The sequence below is a fragment of the Mycteria americana genome, chromosome 18 (genome assembly GCF_035582795.1).
Source record: "Mycteria americana isolate JAX WOST 10 ecotype Jacksonville Zoo and Gardens chromosome 18, USCA_MyAme_1.0, whole genome shotgun sequence".
In the NCBI taxonomy this organism is placed as follows: domain Eukaryota; kingdom Metazoa; phylum Chordata; class Aves; order Ciconiiformes; family Ciconiidae; genus Mycteria; species Mycteria americana.
In genome coordinates, this window is record NC_134382.1 from 2,997,625 (window position 1) to 3,019,559 (window position 21,935).

The 21,935-nt window shown below is 42.5% G+C and overlaps 1 protein-coding gene across 12 annotated transcripts in view; it reads left to right on the forward strand.

Annotated features, from left to right (window-relative positions):
- EIF4G3 (eukaryotic translation initiation factor 4 gamma 3) overlaps positions 1 to 21,935 on the forward strand; it is a 149,200-nt gene that overhangs the window by 39,644 nt on the left and 87,621 nt on the right. For 7 of the 12 annotated variants that reach the window (XM_075520558.1, XM_075520555.1, XM_075520549.1 and 4 more), the window contains exons 2-3: positions 3,701 to 3,776; positions 10,987 to 11,130. In XM_075520558.1, the coding sequence (XP_075376673.1) occupies positions 3,701 to 3,776; positions 10,987 to 11,130 (220 nt within the window). Of the gene's footprint in view, positions 1 to 3,700; positions 3,777 to 10,986; positions 11,131 to 13,840; positions 13,947 to 21,935 lie in introns of those variants that run through there. The other 5 variants (XM_075520563.1, XM_075520552.1, XM_075520560.1 and 2 more) reach the window with 3 other exon arrangements.

Sequence of the window (21,935 nt, forward strand, 5' to 3'; positions counted from 1 at the left end):
ATCTGCCAGAAGTATCTCACTTACGTGGATTTTTAAATACGTACATATATATATATATATTCATGAGTTAATGAGCCCTAAAGAGCAATGAAGAGAATCCAGAGTCAGTGCTACCCGCTGGCTGCCATCCTTCTCCCGGTTTTCAGCGTGATGCTGATGGAGGAGGGAGAGCTGTAAAGAGTCTTTCAGCCCGACACAAGCGTGAAAAGCGGAGACTGTAGTTCCACTTTACTAACCTGCCGGTTGCAGATGTGATTTAAGGGGTTCCCCTTGCTCCTGCTTTTCTGCTTTGTTGCCCACCTCGTCTTTTCTCCCTGCAGTAAAGGAAGGATCTCTGAAAACGGTGTGAGGTTTGGGTTTAGCTTTGCTTTTCCACCCCCCTCCCTCCCTTCCCACCCTCCTGGATCAGTTCAGAGCATGGCTGCCCAAATAGTTGAATCGGTGCAGCTGAAGAGGGTGACGTGGGTGGCAAGGATATAGGGGGAGGAGGAGGAAGAGGAGGGAGGGCACAGGATCCTCCTGAATTGGATCTAAGCATGCCAGAATAGTAACATGAAAGAGCTGCCTGAATTATTCAGCATATCCCCGTCTTCTTTGCGCTGTGGTTAATTAAGCGCAGCAATAGAGCCAGGCTGGCTTATACTTTAACGCTTAAACTTTACTGCGTGTGATGGGGGCAGCGGGAGGGCAGTGTTCGTGCAGTTTGCATTGCATCACGCGTTGTGCAGCTCTCGATGGTACTGAAATCTGTATGTAGTGAAAGAAGGTGAGTGCCCCAGAGGATGGTTTGCTGTGGACGTGGATGAGACGATGCTGCTGGATGAGGTTTCGCTTCCCACCTGCCTGCCATGACCCATTCACGTCCCATGGTGGAGTCTCCCATGCTGTGCTTAATCCACTTCTAGGAAAAAGAGCCTTGTTAGCGAGAGTCTGCTGATGAACGTTTGCAGTCGCCTGGGCTCGCTTCTCCTGAAATAACAGCAACTGTTACCCCAGGATGGACTCCTTTGGCAGATGTGAGGGGAACGAGGGTAGTCACTTCTACCAGGGGGGCAGAAACAAGCTCCAGGAAGCTTGCAGGGAAGCCGTAACCTTTCCACCGGCCCAGGTCTTTGCAGAGAGTCAGTCTATAGGTGCCAGAAGTTAGATGTTGGAAATAATCGCTTTCTCCAACCATTATATCTCATTTAGGCTAACTGGAGTTTAAGGCATTTTTGTCCCTATCAGCCTCGAATCCAGATTAAGTCCTTTGGCAAACAGGACTTAAAAGGTTTCTTTTTAATCTGATGGGAATCATTGCTCTCCAGAAGTGATATTAAATGGCAACCCCAAACTCGGAAAATCCATCTAAACTGCTCAGTCCTTTAGGCAGCTCTTCCTGGGTGCAAAAAGAGAGGTTACTCTGCTCAAAGATTATATTCTCCTGGCTTATGTAAATTCTAAAATAAGAAAATAAATCCCAACCTTCTCAAGGATGAAACAGTTTTTCCAAACTCGGGAACGATCCCTTTTGAAGCAGCTCAGTTGTCAAAACTGCTTCGAGAATGGAAGTCTCAGCTGTGACAAAAGGGCGGCAGCTTAAAACCGTGCCTCCGCCCTATCCTTCTTTATCAGAAGATGGTTATGGGTGTGAGGGTAGGGTGCTATGGCAGTGGCATGCAGAAAATTTGTGAGTTTTCATTCTGTCTTGTAGTGTGTTTCTAATCCTCCTCTCCCAAATTTTGGCTTTGCCAGTGTTTTCCAAAACCCAGGAATGGATGTAAGACCCTCAGGATGAAGGCTAGGAGTGGCGCCTCGGCTCTTTTGAAGTCTTGTGACGAATCTTCCCGTTGCTTCGCTGAAGTCAGGATTTTACATCTAATTTTGTCGTTAAAAACCTCTTTATTTTATCAAATGATACCACTTACGTGCGAGCTGGCAAGTCTGCAAATTGAAGACAAGCTTTAGACCCTGAAAATAAATTCTTGCACTCCTTTAAAAAAAAAAAAAAAAGGAAAGAGAGATGTAGGCTGAGTGAGCACCGTCTTGGGAACCAGTGGTGCCAGATCCTCATCTCAGTTCTTTCAGTCTGGAGCTGGTCGTAGGCGTCCTGTTTACACCTGCCAGGCTTTAACGGGGACATTACTTACATGCAAAGGTGTTGTGAAGGTCAGGGGCGGTCTTTTCTGTGCATAATCCTATAATGCAGGGTTTTTATCATGTCTGGCATTCAAACAGCAAATATATAACAAAATTGGAAGTTTTTAGAACAATTTCTCAGCCTGCTCAGTGAGGGTGGACCTTTTTAGTGATGTGTTTGGTATCAAAATAGTGCGATACCATAAATTTGTTTCTGCTCTGCCTTAGCACTGGTCTTGGAGGAGGAGATCCGGCTGGGGAGCGCTGCACGTGGTCGACAGATGCAGAGCAGGTTGCCTCTGAACAGTCCGTCCTTCAACCTTAAAGTTTTGTATGTTTTAAGGAAGGGGAGCAGGTGGGATTGTGGAGTTTGGATCGCTATCGAGTTGTCTCGGCACTGGCAGGGTCTCTCCTGCCGCTGTGATGTTGGTCCCTGCAAAGATTTGGGCAGCAGCATTTCTTTGCAGCTTGAACTTGTAGTGCAAAGGGAGGAGTCTTGCAAGACTGAACCTAGGTTAGCTTGAAAATTTAACTTATGAGTGGTATTTTTCCTCATTTGAACAAAACCCAAGAAGTGTTTTCATGACTTTATATTTTTTTTCTAAGCATCTGCCATCATGTTAACACATGAGGTCTGTGTTGCTGGCTGGTGTGCAAGAAACTTAATCAATCAGGCTGTTCTCATTTTCCAAGAGGCTTTGACGTATAAAGTATAAACAGCAAAAAGGTGAAATCTGAATATGGCATTTAGTGGAAAATTTTTCAGCAAGTTAAGCATGGCTTTTTTGTGACGGTGTGCGTCGGGTATTGAGTAGACATATGCTGGACCTAAGGCCACAAGATGTTAGCTAAGTCAGGAAGCTTTTTTCTTTTAAATACCTGCATCCTGTTTTTTTTTTATTCAGCAAGTAAAATGGATTCTAGCTTATTTGTTTGTTGCATAAAGTCTTCCCCCCCTGGATTCCCACAATACCTTTCCAGTTTAAGACGACTGTTGCAATTTGCCTTTAAATAACCCTGCAGCAGATCATCAGAACTTAAAATCTATCTGACAACCCCTTTTAGAAGTGATTTGGGTGGGTGGATGAGGAAAGGAGTTACTGGTTGAAGAGAGGCAAACAAGGAAACAATTATAACACTATTCCTGCGTGGTTAGCAAAACAGGCACTGCCTTTGTCAGAAAATGCCCTGCTGATCAGCAGGGTTTGTCTCGCTGAATGCGAAGGGCTTGTGGGGTTTGGTTTTTTCCCTTACTCTTTGAAAAAAAAAAAAAAAAAAAGAGGTGGGGGATTCTCTTGACAGGATGGTTTTGTAGATTGTTCGGCAATTTGTTTGCTTTTGGTTTCTCTTGTGATATTTGTCAGCGACATCTCCTTTTTGAAGCCGCACTTTGCTCCTCTTTTGGAAAACCTTGAAGGACCGTAGCTGCCTGGTTGCACGTGAGTGCCTCAGAGATGTTTGTGTGTCTGCCTGAGCGTGGAAGGTGACCAGCTGCGTTAATGGATGACGTGTTGGCTGTGTGTATCGCCCAAAACACGACCTTTCCTTCGATGTTGCTTTCCTTAACTTGGCTGTATTGCAGAATCCCCCGAGGTCCTGTTCAGCAGCCCCTCGAGGATCGGATCTTCACTCCGACCGTCTCCGCTGTGTACAGCACTGTGAGTATCTGGCTGGTGCCGCTGCGGTCGTGTTGCTTTTGAAAGGAGCGTGCTTTCCAAGCATAAGGAAATTGTATAGTTTTTTTAAAAAGCAATACATTTAAAAAGCGTACAGTTTAAAAACCATACAATTAAACAAAATGCAACTTTTTTTTGCCCCCTAAAATAAATGATGCTGGATGAAGACCCTTTTTGTTGCATGTGAGTAGGAAAAGAAGAAATCTTGGGGACTTTTGGGTCCATTCCTTTTTTTGTTAAGTGTCTGTAGCTTTATTTAGCAGATATGAGAGTGGGTTTTCCTAACAGAGTTTCACCTGAGTGAAAATGTTACTGGCCATTTTTTCAGTCTGTTGGCTCCATCTCTTTCCTGCCTCCTGTAATTTGAAGACTGGCTTGTTGGAGTATATTAGTGGCTGCACATTTCTAATAGTTTCTTATCGGAAAAACAATCAAGGAAGGTTTGTTTTTCACGTGAAACATTCCATTACATAGAGGAAGAAATGTTTTGATGGTAGACTGAATATTTGGGAAAGGTGCTTTTGGCTCACTGTCCTACATGTTTGTTTATAAAGCTTGATTATCGAGGAAATTTAGCTTAGAAATGTAGCAACGTTTATTTGTGAACATATGATAGCGTTTTCCTTTTATTCATTTCTTTTTTTCAAATGGTAATAGCTGGAAGCCCAGTGTTATTTATAAGCTTTGCTAAATCAGCACAGCCCTGGGGAAGTAATATTTTGCTTTTCTGGTGGGATAGTGCAAATATTTTTAATGCCAAAAAAAAGCTTTTAAGCTGCTCTTTTAATTATTTGGAAAACAGGAAGAAAAGCTGTAGATGGGAGAAATTAACTGTTTTTTATGCAGTAACATAAGCTGCTTATAGAAAAACATAAGCTGCTGTACAAGGTTTTCTCCTTCCCCCTGTTTGCATAAATAACTGGCGAAGGGGTTATCGGCTCCATCTCCTCTGTGTGCGGAGTCTGGGTCTGGAGCATCTTTGGCCCCTTCCTTTTTTGGTCTGTAGAGAAGAGTTTTGTGATCGCCTCTTCTACCAAGGAGACTGCTTTCAAGAGATGCAAAGCCAAGCTTTGTGCAGGATTAAGTGCAAAAGTGCTGTCCAGTGCCCGTTGGTCCAAGAAAGGCAGAGACTTGGGTGGTAGTTGTAGTAACAGGATGACTCGGGCTTGACCGTGGACGGTCTGGTGGCCAGCCAGTAGTGGATTTCCATCCAGGTGAGTTGGAAAGGTTGGGGTACAGCTCTGACGAGCGTTTAAGATTTCAAGGTTTGTGGCTTTCACAGCAGCGGATCGACAGATTTCAGCTGCGGACTGGTTTTTTTTTTTTTGCTAGCTCTGTCCTCAATATCATACACATATGTATGTGTGTATATGCATATGTATGTATGCAAAAAAGCAAAACCAAAGGAACATAAATGTACAAACAGTTGTAATAAATAATTCAGTTTGTATTATCCTTTATATACCCCATACAACACTTAAAAACCACTTTAAAAATATCTGAATTCCTTTTGGGGGAAAAAGAAGGTTATTTTTTTTTTCAATTCTTTCCTCCAAAGACATAATTCAGATGCCTGTGGGAAAATATGACTGTAAAAATTTAAATTAATGTAAAATATAAAAGTAACTGTGAAGAATGACCTAAAATAGATTTTCAGTGTGGAAAAATATCACTCCTTGATATGTTACAGGAATAGAAGCCAGTGCTAGGAGTATCTCGGTTCTAGGCTTTAAGAAAACACAAGTTTGAAAGAAAATTTCATGTTTTAGGGAAAGGAGAGAAATTTCTCAGCTAGGTTTCTTTTGAGCTTCTATTTGAAGCCCTTGGCAGATTGCAAATTTAGAGAAGTCCTAGAAAAAATGAATTAGGATGGAAGAGGCACGTGATTGGAGGTCCTTGACAAATTCATTCGTCATAGGTCTCTGCGGTTTATTACACAAGTAGCAGCATCGTGTATTTAAGGTCTGGGTTTGCAACAACTAGGTTGTTTTGTAGTTTATGATTTTTATATATAGGTTGTCTAGATTTTACAAAAGTCAGGTAGTACAGAGGTGTGGAAGAGAGCACCATCTTCAGCACCCAGGAACTGCTTTTTTACTTCCACATTTTATTTGCTCGGTCATCGTATGTGGTTTTCCACGCAGATTACACACTACAGTTTTCAAATACGTGTATTTTGGTGGAGGACGCTGGTTTAGGAAGAGGTCTGTGGTCTGATACCACCGCGCAGTGACTCTGAGCTGCCTTGGTGTTTTCCCTGTAGGTTATAGCGTGTCATGCGTGGGGTGGGAGGACGAATCATTTGAGATACAGGCAACCCACAGATGAAACCACTATTTTTAGTTAGATGAAGATGAAAAATAATTCGGTTATCCTTTCCATGCCTTTTCACATGTATTATCAGGACCTCAGTTGCACATTCCTGAGCTCTTTTTTTCCCAGAACTACGTGATGCTTGCCAAAAATGGGAATGGAAAATCATGTGGCTTTCACTATGAGCCCCAATAATCTGCCCTGAAATGAAATCAGAGGAACACGTTTTCCTGTTGGGCAGAGATAGAAGGTGAGGAAGAAGCAAAGTGTGATTTGTCAGATTAAGTGCAGTTTGTCCAAGAAAGTGGATATGCTTAAAATTCCCAACAAAACTTTGGTAGAACTTCTTTCTCAATGAAATCATACTGGTATTAAGAACAAAAACCCCTAACCATGTGTCATCTTCATTTATTTTATATAGTATACTGTAGAAAACACTGATACTTGGTAGGGTTGGGGGTTTTTTGTGTTGTTTTTTTTTTTGTTTTTTTTTTTAAAATAAATCCAGCAGATTTATTTTAAAATAGACTTATTTTAAAGCAATTTTAAAATAGAATTATTTTAAAGCAAATCATACTCATTTCAGTGAAATAATCTTGTAGTAATTTCCCCTCATCAATAGTGGAGAATGCCATATCATAAGAGCTACTTTTGGATGTAAAGATTTGGGGTTTGTCCTGTAAGCAGCTTCTTGCGTGGTGCCTCCTAATTCTTTGTACTGCAAGAAATTAATGCAGTTACTTTTCCATCTGCTGTAAGATCCCAGACCTGTGGAATCTGGAAAGGGGAATGGAAGAAGAATGAAATTTTGTTTGTTTGAAATATTTCAAAGAAATATATTCAAAGAAGCTCTTTGGCTTGGAGTTTGGGGGAAAGACATTGACATCTAACAGAAGGGGAACTGCACCAAAGGTGACCTTAAATATCACAGGCCATCATGTGTGCCTGCACCCAGAGTAACGGGGGCTGAGTTCTAGTGAAAACGAAATGAATATGGAGTAATGATCAGAAGCAGATGTGCTCTTCAAATTCAGCATGAGGCATGAGTTGGGAATCAGATAAGAACAACAACTGTGCTAATGTACACGCAGTTCTCACACAAATAACCATTTTTGGCAGATTACGGTGGAGGTTCGTAACTGCCTCAGTAACATGTTGTGATCTCAAGCGCTGAAGCTTGGCCCAAAAATACTTTGGCATAACCTTTTATAAGCTAAGGAACAACAGTGACTCCTGGATGTGAACTGATTAGAAACAAGTGTTAATTTGATGTACCTGTTTGGAGAGAAGTTGGTTGGGTGTAGCCTTGAGCAGAGTTTCTGTAGCATGGCTAGATCCAACGCTGATTTGAATTTTCTGTATTAATTGCAATCTCACTGTGTCTCTTTGGAGTAGATACCGCCTCGTGTCAGGTTGCCCAGCTCAGTGCCAGCCGATGGTAAAGAAGGTAATGTGAAAGTGAGGTGCCGAAGAACCTACTTGCCCCAGATTTTCAGTGACTAAGGCTTGACTCCGTTTGCTTCTTCGGGTGTTTGTTTGGTGGCTTTTCTGCAACGGGGTGCCCATTGGTGGGCCCCCAATAATTTCACACCCAGCAGAGGTACTGTGATTTGCCTTTGTGTCCTTTAAAGGGATCTTCCTTCGATGAAGAGAATCCTGTAGAAAAGAGATTAGGGAGGATTAGCTGCTCCAGCCACCCTGTGCTTAAAGGAAGGATCTGGGTCAGGAGGCCGACTCGTTCCCGTGCCCGGCTGCGGTGGAGGCTGCAAAGTGTGCAAGGGGATGCTCAGTTCCTCGCGTGCTGGCAGCGCTGCTTTGAAGCTGTTTACACCAGCCTGAGTGAATAAATTGAATGCTGGAAGGAAAGAGGTTCTGCCCAAGTCTGAACCCTTTTTTAAAATTTGTTTAGGAAAAGAGCGGTTCTTAATGTTAAACTATTGTCCCTGTAATCGAGGGATTTTTGTGGCATGCCCCATCCATTCTGATTGAACCGGAATGTTTCACGGACATAACTATGTATCTGAAATTAGGTACTTGGAGGGGGAAGAATAATCCAAAACTTGTGAAAGATGCTAAAACCAAAAGATTTAAGCGCAAAAGGAAAAGAGAGAATTCCAGCCTGAGTTTTTATTTTGTGTTTCATTCATTATTTCCTTTAAAACACAGGATTAAGGCTTTTGGAAAACTAAAGTTAGCCTCTTGCTACTCAGTTAAGGAAAAAAGAAAGTAATGTCCTAGAAATTTAATATGTAGTTTCGTGTATCCAGTTTTAGGAGAATAATTTAATCTTTAGATTTAAGAAGGATATTCGCTTCCATAGTAATCTCAGACCAAGTTTATGTTGTGCAGAATCCTATTTAATAAACAGAAGACTAAACCCCTGGCACTATGAGGGCAAACATCCCATAACACAAGTGATGAGCTCATAGAGTCTCCCCCTGGTTGATTTTTTTAAAAATTACTGAATAAACACACAAATACAGCAAGTTTGGCTTCCTTTATCACCTGTTAACATTCGAATCGGTCTCTTACATTTCTGTTTATTTGCAAGTAATTTCTTGTAGGAGCCAAGAGGAAGGTGTCGAAATACCTACGTTGCTGTAGCTGGCGTGAAAGGTGCTCTGTGCTTTTGCTTGTGCTGGAAGGGCAGCTGACTTTTTCATTTTGTGGGTCCACTAAGCTAGACTTGGCTAATGGTAGGAAGTCCTATCAGGTCAGTGGTAGACTCCCATTAGATACTGTCCAAGTGTGGTGTTGTCAAGGTATCAGGATGGTAGGATTCTATGATCGTTCTGTTGGCTTAATTAGGCTTTCAAGCAAATTTTAGTAGGTCCAGACCTGTGTCTGGAATGTATCTGCTGCTTGTCTGCTGCATTGCACAAGGGTGTCTCGTGGACCATCGTTCATGCAGCTGCACAGCTTTCCTTTCGGTTTGGCTTCCAGATTTCATACCCAATTCAGAACAGCATTCCTTGCAGTCTTTAATTAACCTCCAATCTAGGTTATTTGCATGTTTTAATTTCTGAAGAGGACTGTTGAATGCTCACGCTAACCTGGGATATTATTAGTGCCCCGTCCCCCTTGTCAAACGTCAGTGTGGGCTTGGGTGCTGTTGGAGATCAGAGGATTTTGGATGGCCTTGGCCTTAGTTGGAATAGTGTGTGCACTTGTAAGCGTAGGGAGATAATAGCTGGCAGTGTTTGAAGTACCAAAGCCATTGCAAAATAACCTCTTTTTCTCCACAAGAACAACATTCAGGGAGACATCTTGGTGATGAGTACGCTCTTAACCTATGCATGGGGCTGTTGATATGAATGATTTCTTTGTATTTTGTGTTGCCTTTGCTTCCTTCTCCCTCCCTTAACTGCATTTTCTGATATGTGTCATGATACATAGTCACTTCTAAACACCAACTACTGCACGATTGATGTGACAAGTCTTTCAAGGTTGTCTTAGGAGTCATGTAAGAGACTTTGATTTTCTTGGGGATGGGACGTAGAAAGTTTTATGATGCTCTCTGTAACGCTGGTTTCAGTTTGGCCAACTGAGGCTGTGCGTGCACACCTGCCAATCTAGATCAGCCAAAAAAAAAAAAAAAAAAAGAAAGATGATTCCCCCCTGGGGAAGGGAAGGATGCAGTTGGGGACAGAGGATGAGGTTCTCTGACTTGACCCACCCTCTGATGAGCACAAGGGTGCTGTAAATCTTCCCACGGCGAACGATTCTGGACCATTTCCAAGCCTCGAGAAGTTGCACATTATCATTCTCGTTGCTGGTGCAGCTGTTTTAGTGGTTTAGGTAATGTAACGACAGGCAGTGATACTTGGAGTGCAGTAAAATGGCTTGGAAAAAGCATTTAGTCATGAACTCTGTGACTTTTGTTCTCATACTTTGCTGTCCTGGAGCTTGGTGCTAATACTCCGTTAAAGATCGAGAGCCAGGAATTTCCTTCTGCCTTCTTTTCCGATACTGGGGAAATATATACACACACATATCTGCCTACGCAGTGGCCATGTCCCCTTCTAAGCATTGCCTGGTTTTGTGCTTTGAAGTGCCTATAGCTAAGTGGTGCTTTTCAGCAAGTGAAACACAGGTCTGAGAAAAGGTCAGTGAGAAGCGAGTGCTGGACTAATATACTATAAGCTTTAACCAAATCTGCAAAAATTTAGTTGTGTTGAATTGTTGGGGTGTGTCACCCAATGGTTATGTGATTCTTTTTTTTCCTTTGATCCTCCTTTTTTTACTACAGTGACTATATAAAGTATATTTAAAACACTTCCATCATGGAGATAGTACAGTGGAGCAAGTACATGTGCCATGAATATATCTTACAACATTTTGCTTGATGTGTTTTGATGAGTATTTTTTATAGAAGCTGAGAAAGGAGATAAGTATATGCAAGAATTGCTTTGGTATTTTATTCTTTGCTGGTGGCAAGCCCTTCAGATAACAAGGCCTCTGTGCAGTCTTTTTTTTCCTTTTTGGAGAGAACTATGCAAATTTTCCCCTTACTTTGTTTTTTGGGTCACTGGTAATGTGTATCCCTTTGCAAAATCACAATATTGTTTGGTATGACTTATAACAGAAAGATCAGAAGATCCCAGGCCTGAAGTCAAAGTGATATTGCAAAGCAAGACCCCAGCAGTAAAGCTCATCCAGTTCATACACATTTCCACCAGTGACTCCAGCTGGTGCTCTTATTTTTTGATCCTTCCCTGTTTTTCTGAGTCATATAAGTAATTAACTAACTTGTACAGCCTTTCACTTATATATAAAATAATATATATATTTATATAAAAAAAGATGGTGCTAGCTGCTTTCTTAAAAAGATTACAGTATCTGTACAGATTGGATTACTAATATTATGTTTTACTAACAGTTTATCTCCACACAGGTAACACAAGTAGCAAGACAACCGGGTCCTCCTGCCCCATCCCCTTACACTGCACATGAAATAAATAAGGGACACCCAAATCTTGCTGCAACGCCACCGGGACATGCATCGTCCCCTGGGCTTTCACAGGTAAGAGCTGGCATTGGAGCAGAGCATTCCCAGCCTCCCTCCTTTCCTCTTGTCTGATTCTTAGCTTTGCTTCTCAAAAATTGACATAGCTCTCTTGTCTGTGACCAGCGTATAAAACTTGATTAATGAATAATGTCTATGTGGCTCAAACCTTGCAGTGATTTACAGGTAGCGTCCAGGTTTATTAGGCATCAGTTCATTGTTGATTCTGTAACAGAAACTAAAAGCAACTTGAAAAATTACAGGAAATACTTATTGATGAGGAACGTGCTTCCCTGTTGGGTTAGGCTGCTTTGGGGCATGGCCTGACTTCCATTTTAAATGCCAAAAAGGTGCCCGATGTCCTCTGCTAGGGATTTTCCATTTCAAATGTTTTGTACTGGATGCTGCAATTCTGTAATTCTCCTAAGAAGTGGGACAGTAAAATGAATTACAAAAATGAATGCTAATAAAAGGAACGAGACAAAGGACTGATTACAAAAAAAGTACAGAAGAAGAGATAAATAGGAGTTATAATAAGAATGGAGAAATAGTGTGTAGTAAGATATGTAGAATAAATTGCTCTTTTTGTGGTCTTTATTAGATGAATATTCTACAGGGTTGACGTGAGAGTGGAGAAGCTTATCTTAAAAAACGAAGGGGCAAAAGAGACAGGTAATGGGGCGCAGAAAGAAGGAAGATGAAAGATACAGGATCGGGGAGAGTGGGATATGTAAAAGCATTGAGGTTTGAGGTAGAGGAAAGCCTTATGTTTCATTTGCTCTTGTTTAATTTATACTTGTTCGAATAAATGGAATAAAGTAGGAAGACGCGAGTAGGTCGGCTATTAAGAAGTGCGGGTTCGTTCTGAACAAGATGTTAAGTGGGGAGGCCGGATGACAAGCCGAGGATGGGCTGGGAACGGCTGCGTGCCACGGCGAGGTGGTGGTGCAAGCCTCGAGCATATTGCAGCGCTGGGAGAAGGCAAGCTTTCTAGTCCTCCTGCCAGCCTCTTTAATTTGGATGAAATATTAAACTGCAACTGACCTTTTAGACTAGGAGATGTGTGAAAACAAATAAGGTCATGTAAGGAACACTTCACCTTAATATTACGCGTTCTAGATAAAACTTGGTGGGAAAACTGGAAACTTGTGGTCGTGTTTGAAAATGTGCAAATGCTCATGCTTCATGGAGTGGGAAATTAGAGGCTGAAGTATCTATTCAGGATCATAAGTAGCTTGCAGGCATTAGTCAGTGGTATTGGAGCTGCTTCTTGCACTCTCGCTGAATGGTTGTTGGAAATAAAGTGTCTGGTTTGAAGACTGAGCCTCACATAACAGAGGGAGAATGTAGCAGGGTTGCAGAGCAAACCTTGAAATGTTGTCTGGCTTGTGTCGTGTATCAAGAAATTCAGTCCTGGTAAACCTCATCAACAGAGGGAAGCTAATCATGTGGCAGATAAGAGGGGAAGAAAGAGAACATTCTAGGCAGCCTCTTCTAAAAAAAAAAATTCTAATCAAGGTTTTCTTTTTTTTCTTCCCTTAATACTTTCCTGTTGAGTCAGTGCATACGTAATCAGTGGGCTCTGTGCCAAATCCCCACTCCAGCCAGCCGGGAAAACGCTCATTTCCTGTTCTGCTGGCTCTTATCATCTTGGAAATGAGCGTCAGATTGTGTCACTCCGATGCTGCTAGTAGGAGCGGTTTGACCTTACGTCCTCCATGTCAGCTGAGGATCCTCGAGGGCTCTGGGAGGATATTTGTCCTCTGACTGTATGGGGCTGACCCTTGCGTGCTTAGAGGAAGAAGCAGCAAGATCCAAGGTTATAAGCCAGGTGAAGCTTCGGTCATTGCACATTTTTGGGACTATAGAGGAGTGAGGTCTGGGGAGCTTTCCCTAAGTGATTCCTACAGAGCTGGGATTCGGTAGCAAAGCAGCAAAAATAGTGGTTTCTGTTCATTCACAGCTCCTGCTTGCCTCTGACCAGGTCTTTTCACTCTTGTGGTGTCCCATCAGTTGATCCTCTCATTTGCAGCTGGAGGTGAAGAGTTGAAATACAAGTGCCTACACTCGGGACACTTCCACCAGGAAGGCGTAAAAGGGGTTCAAGACTCTTGACGTAAGCAGTTACAGGGTAACTTGTCCCCAAAGAAAGTTATCTGTACCCCTGAACTATTAGAGGCTTGGGTAAACTTTAAGGTGTACTTTTTGTAACACTAGAATTCTGAATATTCTTATGTATATCTCACTTTGACCCCTGTCAGGTGTTGAGTTTCAGTATTACATTATGGTAAGAAATTCTCCAGTTGAGCAGAGTGTTGGGTGAAAGTATTACCTTTGCATTGCATCTGTCCCTTGTCTCCTGTGGGTTTCATTGAATCCCCTCTTGCGCTTGCGTTAAGAAACAAGGTGAGTGGAAGTTTCCTATTTCCAGACTGCCTGTAGTTTTGTGAACTTTTATCATTACTTCATTTATTTGTTTTCTTTTAGGTAAACAATCAAAATCCTTTAAATCTCTCATCACTTGAAAGTTTTTCCATGCTGTAATTGTTCTTTTTGTCTGATTCTTGGACCCCTTAAATCCTGCTATTTCCCTTTTGAGATAAAGGGACTAGAGCTGACGTGGTATTCTGATGAATAGTTTATGACTGATATTTTTAAACAGCAATATAACACTTCACAAACTACTCAGTATCTTAACAACCCACGCTACGTTGATGATTGAACACTGAACAAAGGTTGTCTTTGCCTTTGTCCGGTCATGCCTAACGTAGCAGTGTGTGTTTGTGCATGGCAAGGGATGTGTATGTTCTGGATTTGACAGAGTAATTAAAAAGGTAAGGAAGAGACCACTTCATTTGAATTGGAATCTGATTAAGGGGTCATTGATTTCTCCACCAGAACTGTGACTTAATGAATACTCATAAAACTGAGTCTTTCCAAGGTAGGGACTGCTGTTTAGGCAGTAGTGAATGAAAATATTTATGTATGTTTTGGGCTTCGGATATCACTTAGGTCTAAAAATAATTTTGCCAGTGATAGAATATGTGTTACTTGCTTGTGTGGTCACAAATTACTCTGAGTGCTAATGTCACTCCCAGGCTCAGCAGAGACATCAGTCCCTTGCTTTTATCTAGTAGGCATCTCAGCATCCCTCCTCTTCGGGCTTGGAGTCGCTTACCAGTTTCTTCAAGTGGGGATCTTGCAGAAGCCTTGCTGCAAAGGAGAAGGGAGGGTTAATAAGTGCTGCAGTGGTCCCCTCCCTGTCCTGTCTGCTCTAAAGTCTGGGTGATGGGAGATTAGGTGATATCTTAAAATGCTAGTAAGTGATAAAAGGAGTCACTGTCCCTTACAAAAGCTCTGGGCACTGGGAGCTGGACCACTTCATAGGTCTGCAAACTTCTGCATGACAAGATGACAGCATCGTGTTGGGTGGTCTGTAAGAGAGACTTTGGGAACCACAGACCAGGAGATGTATGGGATATTTAGTGTCTCCTGTGGGAAGAAGAGTCAGGTGCAAATGTATATTGTATTTCTGTAGCTGACTTTCCTTTAACTTTATTTAAATAAACAGAAACAGATAGTCCTGCGGTGCTGCGGTTTGGTGTCTTTTTCGCTTTTCTTCTACCTTTTCCATTTGACATAGCCAAAACAAGAGAAAGGCTTGCTGTTCGACTTCCTCCAAAGTCTTTCATAATGACCAGTCTCTGGCACTTTGCTGCCCTTCAGAATTAATTTCTGCAGCAAAACAAGAAGAGCTTGGCAGCGATGTGAAACAGTCCCACACCCCCATCTCCGCAGCAAGAGACAGCGTTTCTGCTTCCCAAATTCCAGGGCCTTGAAATCATACTGCTGCTCTCAGGAATGTGTTGAACTCCGCCGGCGTTGGGGAATGCACAGCACATGTTGCTGCAGCGATGTTATGGCCAGATGTGGCCCCATGTACATAAAATTTCATATTTCTGTTGTTCTTTGCGTGAAAGGGCCCCTCATACCGACTGGGAGAGGAGGGGCACATCTCCTCTGCCTCCTCTCTTGGCTTGCAGGCTTCAGAAGTGGCTGGTTTGAGACAATTTGCTTTCTCAGCGTGCAGAGGAAAGGAGAATTCATTGAAAAAGGAGTAGAGAAGTTTCTCCTTGGGCATGGCTACCAGGGCAAGTTATCCTGAGATCAGGTAGGGCTTGAATTTACAGTGTGCCCAGCACCGCAGGGTGACTGCTTGCCTGAGCACTCTCATCCCATGATGGATGTGGGATAGTCCAGTGCAAGTAGTACAGGCAAAGAGCATTCACACAGGCAGTTAACGCAAAGCAGCTGAAACGCTGTAAATCTGCCCCCCGCTCCGGCTTTACATTACAGTAATTTATGGTGTAGTCGTGCCTTAAGATGGGAATAATGAGAAAGCGGAGCTCTTCCAAAGCAACCAGACTGGGGCTTGGAAGGAGGCAGCAGAAAAGTGCTTCCCTCTGTCCAGTGAGTGATCAAAAGAGAAGCAGAGGGCTCTTCCAGTTGTACCACGAGCAGGAGGCAGCGTGTGAAGCTTAGGGCATCAGGAGAAGACAGTTTCATCCCTCCTCGTGACCTAGGAGTGTTCTGAAGGATCCCAAGGAACAAGTGCAGTGGGTTCTGGTGTGTGAGATGAAGCAATGCAAGAGGGGAATGGTTTGGAAAAGACTCTTGGCTTTCTCTGCCTCAGCTTTAAAACTGCAGGCTCTGATGTGCATGCCGAGGGATTCTTTTAGTCCGGGACCACAGTTTGTAAGCACTGACTGACCATGCTTGGAACAAATTGCCAGGCATTTCCCCTGTAATCAGGGGAGGCTTTAGCTCTTGTTAAGAACGTGCTGTGCACTGAGCAGATCAGTGCTTAGTGCCCACGGCTACCTGTTAGGATAAAGTGATGGAGTACCCAGTTAGCAGAGGACCCTGTGGCATCTGTTGAGAACTTACTCTGAAGCTGTTGTAGTTATTGACAGCTGTGTTTAATAATCCCTTATCCGTTTCTGACAATGTCGAGATACACCCGCAGAAAACAAAACTGCAAGAGAGCTGAATTCTCAGGATCTTGGCGTACAGAGACCTTGACTTTTAGGTGGCTGATTTAAATCCAAAACAGATTGTACTAGCTGAAACTTGTTACCATCTGGTTCTTTGCCTTAAGTGAAAAGAGTTTTGTGGTCTCATTCTGGTCCTCAAAAATGTCACCATCGCTAAATTAGCGTTTGTAATAGCAGTGAGACATTCCTTAGTACCTTAAGGTCTGGGAATCTGTGCCAGGAAGCATGTCTGTGTGCCATCTGTGGCATGTTTATAGGCAATCCCCAAGCCCCTCTTTTATTATCTTGGATCCTTTCTGTGGGAGCCGGAATCCTGTTATAACCATGATGTTTATTCAATACTTCCCTCCCGTCATTCGTAGCCCAATTTAGATTTTTAGATGCTTTTAATAAAATGATGTTTATTAATGGATTGGAATGGAAGGAGGAATGTAATTTAATTGTAACCTGGCCCATTCGTGCCATATGATAAGTCAGGTGCCCCGGGACGTAGCGAGTGTTATGGTAGCTGTTTGCTCCTCATGTTGGAGGCAGCTGCCTTCTGTGTTTTGTTGCCCGCGAGCTATGCGTTACACTTGTCTTCCCCCAAATGCAGCTATTCCCTGTTATCCGAGTCCATGTATACTTTGCTATAAAGTCAGATAATAAACTTCCACGGCTCCTGGCGTGCGAGGGGCTCCCTAATTTCATCATCTCATTTGCGCAAACACCCTGTCCGTCATTTTCTGTGTTAGGAGAGCATCTTTTGTGGACACCTTGGTCAGAGTCGTTTCTCTAAGCTTTGAAGGGAGCTCTTCACCCAGAGAGCTTTTTCATACAGGAACCTCCTTGTTTTATGTAAGGTGCCATTATAGCGGATTTCATGCCAATTAAAAACACAGAGAATCCTGTAGCTTGTCGAGCAGGTACGGTTGTCAGTCAGGATATTAATTAGCAATTGTCTTTGTGGCCACAATGATGTGGACGCAGAATGAAAGATTAAACTCTCCTTGCCTAAGTGAAGAAATCAGGGCTGGGCCAGCCGAAGGAGAAGTTTGCATGTGCGTGCTGCCCCTCTTCTACCTCTGAACAGTGGATTTTAGTTTCTTGGGTCTTCTGTCCGTACCAGCTAATGAGGATAAAGAAAATTTAAACAACTAAACTCTTGATGGTGCTTTGTGGGCAAGAAACCTGCCTTCCAGACATGCATGAATGTAATTTTTCTGAGCAGTCAAGGATTCGACCTCTTGTACTTCTCACTTCCTTTCTTGTGCATGCTTCTGTACATCCAGGTCAGGCTTCTTCACAACACGTATTTTTAATGCAGCTCACTAATTCTGAGCTTGCAGGAATACATGACTGCAGGAGGAGATTTGAAAATGCGAGTTATTTAATAGCTGATAAATCCAGGAGAAGTGTAATCTTCTTTTGGCCTTTGTGTTAAAGACCTGCCGGAAGTGCAGCTGAACTCTGTTTTGTAATAGGATTAGTAGGTTTTTGATTGGGTTAATAATGCTGGGAATATTTGCTCATATAACATATTTCATTATTTTTGATTCGTTGCTGTGCCTTTTACCTCCTTAGTTTAAATCTGGGCAAATCTGTGCTGGAAACATAAAGCATGTCTGTGTCTCAGCACCTGCTATCGGTGCCTTTCGGGCTTCGGGGTGCTTTTGTGTAGGGATGCTCAACTTCATGGGTGTCTTCTAATTTGGGGAGAGCAGCTGGGTGTGAGAGCTGCAGGAAGGGAGATCTGGGATAGTGGGGAAGGCGTAATGTAGCTTCAAATGCTGATTAATGCTATTAACTTTAATAATTATTTAACCTTGGAAACAGTTAACTTTCAAAAGGTGTGACGTAGGTGGGATGAATGAATTGGTTTTAATATCTGTGCACTTAGGAAAGACTAGAAACAGCCTTAACTTTTTTTCTAAAAAGGAAAGAAAGATAGACCTGTTACAATTTTATCATGTACACACGCAAAGCAAAGATTGCAGCACAAATGCTGAGTCTAGTTAGGACTAGGTCTGCTTGCAGACCCGCCCCCTCACTGCTGCTACTACATTTTGCAGTGGATTACTGCTTTGAGAGGTGTGTTTAATACTTCTCCGTGTGGTCTTGTGTGCGCAGTGGGGGAAGATAATGTGTGTTTTCTACTGCTGCTTGAGCTTTTTCTTTCAGGAGTAACCTTAGGCTGGCTGGGAGTCTTCCCTGGCCCATCCACCCTGGTGCAAACTGAGTTATTTTGAATAAGAAAGCTCTCACAGTAGGTGTCTTGGCCATGCAACCCATCCTGGATGCATGACCTAGCGGAAGAGTTTTCTTTTGGCTTGTGATACTATTGTGAATCAAAAGCAGTTTTAAAATTGCCGGTAACTTTTTTTTTTTTAATTGAAATAGCGTTTTTAATAGAAAGTCAAACTCCTCTGTAGCTGTTTTAAAATTCCACAGATACCTTTCTTCAGGAGTTTTCCGTGCATGTTTTCTGTTCTCACAGTCATGTGGACTGTGCTTTATTTTGATGCTTTTCAGACTTTACCACTTGTTGAACCACATTTTTGTTCATAATATAAGAAGTCAAAATAATGTGAGGCAACTTGCCATTTTCATATGTTTAATAATTTCTATTCTGGTATTCCTTCTGTAACAATACCTTCTGTTCCATGCAATTTAATGGATGTTTTCTTGCATGCTCCAGAAAATATCTAGTTTTTAAACAAACACAATGTGTTGCAGAAGGCAGTACGTCCCAATAAACAACAAAGTCAGCACAAAAGTCAGAGCTTTACACGGTCTGCATTTTGTAAACGTAGAGGGCATAAAATATCCCTTGCAACTAGGTAAAACTGGGGAGAGGGAGCCCTTGAATTACGGGAGTCCACCGTTAGCTGTTGTGTCAGACTGAGAAACTGAAGAATAGCCTCCAGAGCCATTTATAACTTCAGCAGGGAGGACCTACCCAAGAGGGGTGAAGGTTTGAAATCAATAAACAGCGTGGTTCTCCTGCGAGCTGAAGTCTTGATGTGCTGCTTTCCACTCACGACAAAGAGTAGAAAAGGATTTGATGGTTACGGAGCAGTAATTCCACTTTTGGCTCCTTGTAACCTGGAAGTGCTGTGCCCGTGTTCTCCGTAGACCCCTCCTCATGGTGCCGTTAAAAACCAGTAATTTATTTGGTTGCTTTAAATTGTCCGAATTTGCACAAAGTTATACCCAGTGGCATTTCTGGGCTTCTGTGTGATGCAGTAAAACTTGAACATTTTATCTGACTGCTGCCATAGACTCATAAAAAGGTTAAGGTTGGAGGAGACCTGGAGGTCATCTGCTCCAAGTGCCTGCTCAAAGCAGGGTCAGCTAGAGCAGGTTACTCTGGACCCTGTCCACTTGGGGTTTGAATATCTCCAAGATATAGATAGAAGATGACAAATTTTTGGAGCTTTTTGTTGGATCTTGGAGGAAAGTAGGAGGAAAGGCTCAAACTTGCTGCTGCTGTTTTGACAGTAGTGTGGACTAGGGGTCTCAGCTGACTGCAGGTTGTGTTCCTGAGCACAAGTATTCATCCTCCAAGTTCATGTTCTGGTTAAATTGGAACAAAATTTTATAGGACAAGTGCAAGGCACTTCGTAAACTCAAGGGTGTCTCTGCTGAGATTCACAGGTCTGCTTTCAACAGTGGAGATGTTGGAATTTCTCCCTCCATCACATGCAGGCACACACACACACTATATTTTTGAGTACCTTTATTATGGAAAATACCAATTCACTTAATTGTGTAATGGTCACTACCAGACCACCCCCAGGCTGCGAGCCATGTGCTGCAGTCAAGGCAGGGACTCTCATTTCAGTCTCTGTAAGAAGCCAACTAAATCCATACTAGTATTTACAGATGTTACGAAATGATAATCTACTGTGGCATTATCCTTGCCCTTGTGCCTTTGTTAACAACAGTTTCGAACGTAGGCAGATTCCGTGTTGATGGATTTAATAAACAAGTGTCTTCGGGAGGGGGACGGCTATTACCAGGACATCTGTCTACCCCAATGTCTCAAAATTACACTTGTTTAAATATTTCGCTCTGCATCTTGAGCTGAACACATCACTGTGGTCTGAAATTTGGCATGGATTTATCGGCTTAAGTGCCTTATCTTTCTTTTTTTTTTTAAAAGGAGAAAGATTGTTCGTTCCTCCCCAAAACTGTGTTATATTGTGTTATATTTCTCTTTGTGTGAAGCATTGTGTTAAGGGACAGTTGCATTCAGCAGTATAGCTGCTGATAAAATAATTGCAATTATTGTGTTAAAAACACAGGGTAGGCCTGAGCTTTGGGGAGATAATGCGTCAAACAGGGACACTTTCTGTCTTGCTTTTCCTTTTCACCCTCCTCCTTCGTAACATCCCTACAGGAATAGTAACCACAGTGTCTTAAGCAGGAAGGAAAGGAGCGCGTATCTTGTGTCTACACTGGCCTTTGCACAAACCGTCTTTGTCCAGGGAAGAGGAAACCACGTTTCCTTCACCGCCTTCTCTCGGTGGGAATCTGATTATTTATGTTAAAGTAAGAAAAATGCCTGTAGCTCTGCGGTTGTTGCTTGGGACTCTGTTTCCCTCTTCAGCTTGCTGCCTTTGCCCGCTCGAATGCGTGACGCTAAATCATATGAAGCCTAACATAAAGGTTGTTAAAAATTTAGCAGGGCAGGTAATGACACAGATGATATACCCCGAGACAAACTGCTGCAGAGGAATAGAGATAACAAATGATTGAGCCACATTTGCAAGAGAAGTAATTCCTCCTGGGTCAGGATATTTTTATCCTTTTAAAGGCTGAGTTTAATATTTACCAACACAGGGGATTGTCCTAAAGGCTGGGCTTATGGAAAAAGGGGGAGTGGAAACCGATGTGCGTGCGAGGAGGAGCACAAGTGAGGATGCCGGCTGCTGCAAGCAGCACAGGCTCTTCCCTGCTCAGTCTTCTCATCTGCAGTTTGGTGAATCCCTAAAATCCACACCACCTTCATAGGATGGGACACCTGGAGCTAACCAAGTACCTGGCATTTTCAGGAAACGGCTTTTGAAAAAAAAACCCTACATATCTAAATAAATGCACCAAACAGTCACAGTTCCTGTTTACTCTTTGCTTCCATCCAAATCCAACCTTGAAGCTTCCTAGTGAATCCGATGTGCAAAGACTTTGTACCGGTGTCCCAGTCCCTTTCAGCCCCTATGTGAGGAGCAGGGTATTTGCACTGTAATTGTGTTAAATTCTGTTTTAAAGTGGAAACCTTTAATCTGCATAACCTGTTCAGTGTCACAGAAGAGCTCTGGTACTTGCATCATTGATTTTAATGGGGCTTTGAATATTCCAAGTAATATATACCAATATATGCAGAAAAACAGAATGTTTTCAAGTTACTGGTGCATCTTACAGGGTAGCAGCACTGGTTTATAGACAGTCAGCAGGGTAGAACTGCCATGTATTTTTATTTTACAGAGATGCTATGATGAGGACAAGCTGAGTTCAGTGATGCCGGATAATTTGCAAATGAGCTGCTTAAAAAATTTGAAATTCTGGATGTGATGTATACCAAAAAACCTGCATATTTGAACATGTAGCTGTGAATGAGGACTTATATTTAAACAGAATAATCTGATAGTGTGTTTGATGATGTGCAGTTGAAGTATCGTTGTAAATAACGAAAGCCAAACTACGAGCGTTTAGAGGGGAATTGCCCTTATTTATTGATTTAGTCATTGTTGTGCTATTTTTAAGGCAGGGATAGTTCACAGGAGTAGT